At 37.5% G+C, this 9,483-nt stretch overlaps 2 protein-coding genes across 2 annotated transcripts; both read right to left on the bottom strand.

Annotated features, from left to right (window-relative positions):
- Window positions 1–3,503: 3,503 nt before the first annotated feature.
- On the bottom strand, window positions 3,504–5,023 carry LOC113756455 (non-functional pseudokinase ZED1-like). Its single transcript, XM_027300138.1, has one exon. The coding sequence runs from the start codon at window positions 4,768–4,770 to the stop codon at window positions 3,736–3,738; it is 1,035 nt and encodes a 344-aa protein (XP_027155939.1). The 5' UTR covers window positions 4,771–5,023; the 3' UTR covers window positions 3,504–3,735.
- A 2,705-nt stretch (window positions 5,024–7,728) lies between these two features.
- LOC113756454 (non-functional pseudokinase ZED1-like) lies at window positions 7,729–9,092 on the bottom strand. Its single transcript, XM_027300137.1, has one exon. It carries the CDS (start codon window positions 8,984–8,986, stop codon window positions 7,946–7,948), a length of 1,041 nt encoding a protein of 346 aa, XP_027155938.1. The 5' UTR covers window positions 8,987–9,092; the 3' UTR covers window positions 7,729–7,945.
- Window positions 9,093–9,483: the final 391 nt, after the last annotated feature.

Here is a 9,483-nt window from a genome sequence, read left to right as displayed (position 1 = left end):
GGGCACAACCATACACCATCTCAGGATCTGGCTGCAAGATATTCTTGGTGTGTCTCAATTGTGAAGTAATCATTATGTGATGGATAATCCTGTTGAAGACATTTCTATTCCACCAAGAAATCCCCCCTCCACCTTCGTGAGATTAGATTAAAGCTTGGCGTTCTTGGAAATTACCTGTAAACATGTTCCCCTGTTTACTCTGGCTGAACTGTGTAAAACATTCTTATTTGTCCTAATGATTTCTTCAGGGCAAAATCTGTGAAAAGGAAGCGTTTATTGAAAGAAGAAATTGGATCCTTCAGTTATATACTTCCATTATGTAGAAGAAAGCTAAGGTTTCTGCCTTCTCCTTTCTTAATTTTGGTGTAAGAAATGGAAAAACTTATCTCATTTTACCCATATGCCATTGTCTTCAGAATGCAAAAGGGTGTTCCAACTCAGAAAGGAGATAGATTATATCAGCAGATCTTTGAACAACAGATATAAACAGGAATGAAACAGATGCTATCATGATTCAAGGGAAGATATATATACACAAAAATGAGCTTCCAAATTTGACGATGCTCCTTCACAACTTCAATCATATTTGGCCTATCGATTCCGTTATCTTTTGTGCACCTCAAAGCAAGATCAAGAAAAGTTAACAATGTTCGTAAATATTTGTGTATTTCAAAAGATTTTGTCCCACATTGAAAAATCAGAGAGACTTCCATCATTTTATAATACTTAGCTTCTTATTGAACTTGTGTTAAGTTGGTAATTAATGTGATCTCGCTGCATGAGAAGAAGTTGAGTTGGGCTTATCCAGCGCAAAACATAATGGATTAGCTCTTTGCGCGTGGGCTAGCTCGGCTCAGTTTGCTTTAGAAAGCGCACACGATATAAGTTCCCGTGAACTTTTCTTTGTGGCTCATTCTTTCCTCCTCCAATTTTTTGCTGTTTAGCACGACTCAAGCTTGTTCCAATTACATCTCTATTTTCGTTAACATTTTCATTTCGTCAACATGGTCTAAGAAATGGAAATTCTTCAGTCCTTTTATCCACACATTACAGGAAATGCGGCATGCGGATGCTATCAATATCTGAGGGCAAATTCTTAAAATCTACATAAGATAAATGAGCTTTTAGTTACCTTATACTACTTGTATAGCTGATGAGGGGGGTTTTGAGAAACGTTCACTCTGTCAGCTTAGAATACTGAACTCAATTGGATATTAAGAACAAGAAAAATGAGATCTGCAGATATGTGATTCCCGAAAGTGTGTTCTTAAAATCAACCTTAATTTACTATGTAGAAAATTCTCAGGATTGATCTTGACCTTGAAAAGCATGCACCAACAACCAAGAAATGCCCAAGTGGTTGCCTAACGTTCATACTATCAGTCTAGACTCGAGAAATTTAACCACCAACTTCAGTTGAAATCTGACTGATTGTAATTTCGTTCAAAGTGTACAAAGAGATGTCTCTGATTACAAATTAATAGTTTATTAAGTTGAATGACAAGGAGCCAAAGGTAAGTTTCTCTAACCATTGGCTAGACTGTTATCTAATGTGTTATCAAGCAAGACATTAATCAAACCATTTGCTTTGCACTGCAAAAAGGTTGCAAGTTGAAGGAAAACAGATCCATGAGTCATCGTTAAAATTAACTGATATCGAGTTGAAGGAAAACATGAGTCAATTTGTAATGCACTGCAAAAAGAATGAAACAAAAAAGCCAACCAAAGAGGATCTCTTTTCTTTCTTCTGTGTGGTTATGGTTCACGAACCACTTCTAAAATTCCAATTTGTTATTCTTTTCAACAAGTTTAGCATTTTATGATCTGAATTATAACATATACAAAGCCCTTAAGCCTAGTCCTAAATTCCAGGTGGTGGTAATCTGCCAAGTACAGTTAGAGTTTTCATTTCATGGAGTTCCTTTTCAACTTCAATCATATCTAGCCTATCCATTATTGATGTTCTGTTTTTCTCAAATCAATATCCAAGAAACCTAGCAACTTCTGCTGTACCTCATGCTCATTTTAATAACAATGCTCTTGGAACATATTAAGATCCACAATTTGATTGAATTGATCATTTTCTACTTACCCTTTAATGATCCTGCATATTATTTCTTTCTCCCAATTCTAGATCAAACTTGATTGCATCTGTTTCTCCAGTAAAGAGCATGAGCACAAGCATACCAACGCTGTAACCATCCCTTTTCCTTGTAAAAACATTGGACTTAGCATGGAGGATCTGAGCTAGTAAACATGAGTCCACTTCAGCTGATTTTCCACTTCTGATTCTCCAGGAGGAAGGGAAATGGATAATCCAAAGTCGAACAATTTAGCAACACCACATTGATCAATTCATCACCTCATATATTGTTAAATTCCACCGATCATAGGTGTAGAAATTGCAGAATGAAGTGAACACAAGAAATTGGCAATACCAGTTGCAAACATTATGCTATTCTTTCAAGATAGTAGTTTACCATCTTAAGGATGGTGGAGACGATTAGTAAGAAATTCAGTTCGAGAAGCAAAATCATGCACGAGAGCTGGGGATTATAATTCTAAACAGCACTAATAAGCAGTACGACATTCTTGAGGTAGCTCAATTTGTGAACTAGTTGAGTATTATTTGAATAGGGGCAGGTTCATTTATACCAAGAAGAATATTTTTAGTCCAGTATAAAATTAAGCTTAAACTGCTCGTTCATTCAAATTACATGCAAACATGTTAGTAATGTTATTTTCAAGTCTCTTTGAGAAATATATGTTGATTGCCCTTTTGAGTTCCTTGGCAGTAAAGCTTTGAGTAGGAAATTTGTGTCGTCCAGCAAATTAAAGAAACAAAAAGCTTCTCCTGTACTGAGCTTCCATTATTGAAAAATGATAGTTTGCCTCCTTCTTTGCCCTTTCTTGGTTTGGGACATTTATGATTTGTTCCTTAGAGAATTTTTAGTTTCTCTCTGAGAAGCAACTCTGCAGCTCAGAGCATACAGAAAAATACAATGCAATGAAGCATATGCTTGTATCTGAGCTTCAAAATAACCAAAATGGATAGATTAGCCTTTGATTACCTTAAACTCTTATGGCTGCTACATTAGATATGGTTGAAATTGACAAAAAAAAAAAAAAAGGTAACCTGCGAGCTTCTACTCGGTTTCCTGTGAAATTAGCTTGACATGGTATATACTTGTATCTTCAAGTCAACAGCACAAATATCAAGTGGTGTCCTGCAATTTTAACGATGATATCCAATCAGAACCATATTGATGTAAAACTAGAATGGTACTCGGAAGTTTGAATCATGACTTGTTCACTTTTCCAACTTGGCTTGAAAGTTGACTGCAAGCAATTGTCTAACAATGAAGTCCAAGCTAATTACCCTTTACTGTCCTATAAGTAGTTTTCTTTGGACTTTATGGCAGTATAGTTTCAATCACCTGGTGTAAAAATATTCCTAGGAGAGAGATGAAGAAATTCCAAAAGAACAATTTTTGTATAGACAGTTGCAGTTCAAAATCTTATTCAATTTCATTAATAGCTACTAGAGACAAGGAAGGGTGTAAAAATCCAGAACATACTTCAGAGATTTACAAAATAAGCACAGATCCTGACATCTGGAGATGTCTGAATAGGGATAAAGGAAACACTACACACAGACATTACGAGATCAAAAAAAGATGACAAAGACCATCAAATCATTGATCCCACTGCCTAAGATTAATGGGGGTGGTAGAGCTAATAATTGCGCAGAGACTTCTCGATTTGGCGGAGCTGTTTTGCAACCTCGATCATATCTGGCCTATCTTCTCCTTTTTTTTCTGTACATCTCAAAGCAAGATTAGTAAAAGGCAACAAATGCTGCTCTATCTCGTGTTCGTTGTAGCCTTCCTCTTCAAAACTCTTGGGATCCAGAATATGTTTGAGTTGATCATTCTCAAAGCGGCGTTTGAAATAAGGTATTGTTGGTTCACCGTCCTTGGCCGGGAATGTTTCTCCGGTAATTAGCATAAGGATAAGTACCCCTAAGCTGAACACATCACTCTTCTCGGTCACAAAGCCTGACATCATGTATTCAGGGTCGATGTATCCATAAGTGCCACGAGGCTTATCTTCAACCTTCTCTTCTCCAGGGGGAAGGGAAATCGATAATTCAAAGCCAAATAATTTAGCTACTCCGCTATTGTCCAATATCACGCTGGCTAATGTCAAATTCCGGAAAATGATTGGCGAAGGAAATGCTGTATGAAGATAAAGCAAGACGTTGGCTATGTCACTTGCAATCTTTATTCTACTTTTCCAAGAAAGTAGTTTACCATTACGGGGATAGCTGAGGGAATGAGTAAGAGATTCCATCCCAGGAGTATAATCATACACCACAGCAGGAAGCTCGAATTCCAAACAGCAGCCTATAAGATGTAAGACATTCTTGAGGTGACTCATTTGTGAATTGACAACTATGCCACGAATGATAAACTCAACCCAGGCTGGAGTCCCTCTTCTTCCTATCCCACCAAATTTAACCAAAATGGGCCGGTCTTGCAAATTTCCTCTGAAAAACTTCGAACCATCATGGGCAATACGATTGACCTGTTCTGAAAAGTTATTGGTTGCCCTGATGACTTCTCCGGCACTGAAGCTTCGAATGGGAAGCTCGTACCGCCCACCAAAACAACCAATTAGTCCCTCCAGCAGTAAACTTCCATTGTGGCGAAAGTGCTCCTTCTCATCCTTTCGTTTATAGAACGGCAGAACGTTTCTCAGTTTATCCATAGTTGGAAGTTAGAACTCAGGAAAGGAATTGGAGCAGGAAAATTGGTGTACTTGGAAATCTGAAACTATGAGATGATGTCAATATTGGGCTCAGAAAAGCATTCCTAGTAAACAACAACATATGATATTCAAGGTATGAACGAAGACAGTTCCAATTTCCAAGCAGTTGCCACTTGCTTGGGGGGCTTCTCTTGAATTTCCTGGAAAATCAGCTACTACCTGCAGTTTACTTTTAGGCTACTGATTTGAGATAAGATTGGAGTGGAAAAACTGCTGGCACCGTGGCTCAGTCCCTATCAAGGGACCTGCATGTCAATCACTTGGTACTTTTTTTTATTACCAATTATTGATTGGACAAGTAAAATTATTGCAGCAGAAAATTTAAGCACGGGAAATATTTCTCTTTTACACACGTACTCAATCAATTAAAATCAGTAGAACAGTGTGAAGCTCAATTAGAATTTCTAGAATATAAACTTAGAAATTTTAGGCATCATCATCCTTGGTCATGCATAAACAATATTTATCAAACACGAAGGAATCTAATTTGCTAAAAAGTAGCATTTAAACTAGGTTAAATTAATCTGAGCAAAATTATTAATATATGTATATGTATATGTTCATATGCGTATATGCATATATATATAGACATATATATATGCATATATACATATATATATATATGTATATATATTCTTTGCTTCTTCTTCTTATCTTTCTCTCTCCCTCTCCGAATCCCTCCCTCTCTCTCTTCCCCTTAGCATGTTGTAAACAAACTTGAAAACCTGCGTTATTCATCCAATTCTCATGGCAATAAGCACAGATAGTAAAATATGACTATAATTCCCCATAGGAACCAAAAGCAAAACTAGAAACAAGAACCACAATTTCTAGTTTATACTACAATATAGACAATACAAAAAACCAAAACAGATAACTAAATCAACTAGTTATATCTTCTGTCGGCACAAATGTTATGTTAAATCAAGGATTCGCACAAAAGTGCAACAGAAAGGTAAGCTCATATCCAGTTAAGCCGTTCAGGAATCACCAATCACCATGTTAAATGTCCTTGCAAGCTTTCCAACAAAGTATGCATTTTTATGTTGTAAAATTAGAAAATGCAAAAACCCACCACACAGCAGAAGCAGCTTGTGAGAAAAACTAAAGCTATTTAGGGTACCTACAATACTACCATTAATGACTACAGCATCGCGTATTAATGACTAAGATAGCAAATCAAAACTTTTCAAATCAGAAAATTAACATATTTTCATTATTTGAGCTAGTATCAATCTTGAAATGACGTGGAGAAATGGTCACAGTCCATGAGACATAAAGAAGATACAAATATCCCCACGAACAACAATCAATGTGATAAAACTGGCAATATATAAGAGAGACAATCTAGCAAGAAATCTGAAAGTGCCACTAAAGTACATTTGATTTACCGATGCTACATAGAAGTCCAGATTTTATAAACAGAGAAAAAAGCCAATCAACAACCACTGGCGAGACTGTTATCCAATGGGTTATCAAGCAAGACATTAATCAAACATTAATTTTGTAATCGAATTAACTAACACCGAGTTGAAGGAAAACATCATGGAAGTTGATCAAACTTGATTGCATCTGTTTCTCCACTAAAGAGCATGAAAGGAAGCACACAGACGCTGTAAGCATCCCCGCTTCCTTGTAAAAATATTTGACAAAGTATGGAGGATCTGAGTAAACACGAGTCCACTTCAGCTGCTTATGTACCTCTGATTCTCCAGGAGGAAGGGAAGTGGATAATCCAAAGTCAAACAGTTTAGAAACACCGCAATGATCAATTTATCTCCTCATTATTGTTGAATTCTCGCAGATGATAGATGTAGAAATTGCAGAATGATGTGAAAGCAAGAAATTGGCAATACCAATTGCAAACATTATAATATTCTTTCAAGATAACAGTTTACCATCATTAGGATGGTGGAGAGGAATAGTAAGAAATTCAGTTCCAGGAACAAAATCATGCACGAAAGCTGGAGATTCAAATTCTAAACAGCAGCCAATAAACAGGAAAACATTCTTGAGGACTGGGGTGTCTCACTCGTGAACAAATTTCTACGTTGCGTATAATTCGAATAGGGGCAGTTTAGTTTCATTTATACCAAGAAGAATTATTTTCAGTCCAGTACAAATTAAGCTAAAACTGCTTGTTCTTTCAAATTACCTGCAAACATGCCAGTGATGTTAATTTAATGAACTCCTCCAGAAAATTTGTTGATTGCACTTATGAGTTCCTTGGCAGCAAAGCTTTGAATTGGAGGTTGTGCCATCCACCAAATAAAAGAAGCAACAATGTCCTCCAATTCTGAACTTCCATTCTTGAAAGGTACGATTGTTCGCCTTCCTCTTTATCCTTACCTAGTTTAAGAAACGGTAGGACATTTATGGCTTGTTCCGTAGAGGACTATTAGTATTTCTGTGAGAAGCAACTTTACAGCTCAGAACATACAAATAACACAGTGCCATGAAGCATATGCTTGTATCTCAAACTTGTATGGCTGCTTCAATCGGATGGAAATAGATATAGAAGGCATGTGCAAAGAAACATCCTACCATTAATTGCGAGCTTCTATTCGGTTTCCAATAAAACTAGCTTGACATGGATTATACATATATCTTCAAGTCAACAGCACAAATATCAAGTGGTGTCCTGCTATTTTAACGATGATATCCAATCAGATCCATGTTGATGCAAAACTAGAATGGTACTCGGCAGTTTGAATCATGACTTGTTCACTTTTCCAACTTGGCTTGAAAGTTGATATGCAAGTAATTGTCTAATAATGAAGTCCAAGCTAATTACCCTTTACTGTCCTATAAGTAGTTTTCTTTGGACTTTATGGCAGTATAGTTTCAATCACCTGGTGTAAACGGTAGGACATTTATGGTTTGTTCCGTAGAGGACTATCTTATTCAATTTCATTAATAGCTACTAGAGACAAGGAAGGGTGTAAAAATCCAGAACATACTTCAGAGATTTGCAAAATAAGCACAAATCCTGACATCTGGAGATGTCTGAATAGGGATAAAGGAAACACTACACACAGACATTACGATATCAAAAAAGATGACAAAGAGCATCAAATCATTGATCCCACTGGCTAGATTAATGAGGATGGTGCAGCTAATAATTGCGCACAGACTTCTCGATTTGGCGGAGCTGTTTCGCAACCTCAATCATATCTGGCCTATCTTCTCCTTTTTCTGCTATGCATCTCAAAGCAAGATTAGTAAAAGGCAACAAATGCTGCTCTATCTCGTGTTCGTTGTAGCCTTCCTCTTCAAAACTCTTGGGATCCAGAACATGTTTGAGTGGATCATTCTCTAAGCGGCGTTTGACACAAGTTACTATTGATTCACCATCCTTCAACGTGCGTGTTTCTCCAGTAATTAGCTGAAGGATAAATACCCCTAAGCTGTACACATCAGTCTTCTCGGTCACAAAGCCTGACATGAAGTATTCAGGGTCGGTGCATCCATAAATGCGACAAACCGGATCTTCAACCTTCTTTTCTCCAGGGGGAAGGGATATCGAATATTCAAAGCCAAATAATTTAGCTACTCCGCTATTGTCCAATATCACGCTGGCTAATTTCAAATTCCGGAAAATGATTGGCGAAGGAAATGCTGTATGAAGATAAAGCAAGACGTTGGCTATGTCACTTGCAATCTTTATTCTACTTTTCCAAGAAATTAGCTTACCATTACGGGGATAGCTGAGGGAATGAGTAAGAGATTCCATCCCAGGAGCATAAGCATACACCACAGCAGGAAGCTCGAATTCCAAACAGCAGCCTATAAGATGTAAGACATTCTTGAGGTGACTCATTTGTGAATTGACAACTATGCCACGAATGATAGACTCTGGTGTATGCAAACTCAACCAGCTGGAGACACCATCAAATTTAACCAAAATGGGCCGGTCTTGCAAATTCCCTCTGAAAAACGTTCGATCATCAAAACGGGCCTGTTCTGAAAAGTTATTGGTTGCCCTGATGACTTCTCCGGCAGTGAAGCTTCGAATGGGAAGCTCGTACCGCCCACCAAAACAAGCAATTAGTCCCTCCAGCAGTAAACTTCCATTGTGGCGAAAGTGTGATGATAAACTCTCTTCCTTCTCCACTTTTCGCTTATAGAACGGCAGAACGTTTCTCAGTTTATCCATGGTTGGAAGTTAGAACTCAGGAAAGGAATTGGAGTAGGAAAATTGGTGTACTTGGAAATCTGAAACTATGAGATGATGTCAATATTGGGCTCAGAAAAGCATTCCTAGTAAACAACATATGATATTCAAGGTATGAACGACGACAGTTCCAATTTCCAAGCAGTTGCAACTTGCTTGGGGGGCTTCTCTTGAATTTCCTGGAAAATCTGCAGTTTACTTTTGGGTTAACAACAAAAAAGCCCCGTGTGGTACAGCTATCATACAAAAAAACCCCCTGTGATTTTATATCATACGCGTCGATACCCATGGTTTGAATTATTGTGAAAAGTCGACGGAAATCGTTAAAATAGACGGAGCTGAGTGAAAGGACGAAAATACCCTTCTGATATAAGCGACAATTGCAGAAGTAATTTTGCTCTTTCATTCTGTCAAAACCAACGAAGAGAGAGAAAAGAAATAAAAAACCCTAGAGAGAAGATGGAGCAGCCCCTTTTCTA

The sequence above is a fragment of the Coffea eugenioides genome, unplaced genomic scaffold, assembly GCF_003713205.1.
Source record: "Coffea eugenioides isolate CCC68of unplaced genomic scaffold, Ceug_1.0 ScVebR1_2358;HRSCAF=3373, whole genome shotgun sequence".
Classification (NCBI taxonomy): domain Eukaryota; kingdom Viridiplantae; phylum Streptophyta; class Magnoliopsida; order Gentianales; family Rubiaceae; genus Coffea; species Coffea eugenioides.
The sequence above is the reverse complement of the archived record's forward strand: the minus strand, read 5'-3'. Positions and strand labels throughout refer to the sequence as shown.

Excerpts from the sequence above, each read along its gene's own strand:
- LOC113756454 (XM_027300137.1), bottom strand. The coding sequence starts at position 8,986 with ATGGATAAACTGAGAAACGTTCTGCCGTTCTATAAGCGAAAAGTGGAG.
- LOC113756455 (XM_027300138.1), bottom strand. The coding sequence starts at position 4,770 with ATGGATAAACTGAGAAACGTTCTGCCGTTCTATAAACGAAAGGATGAG.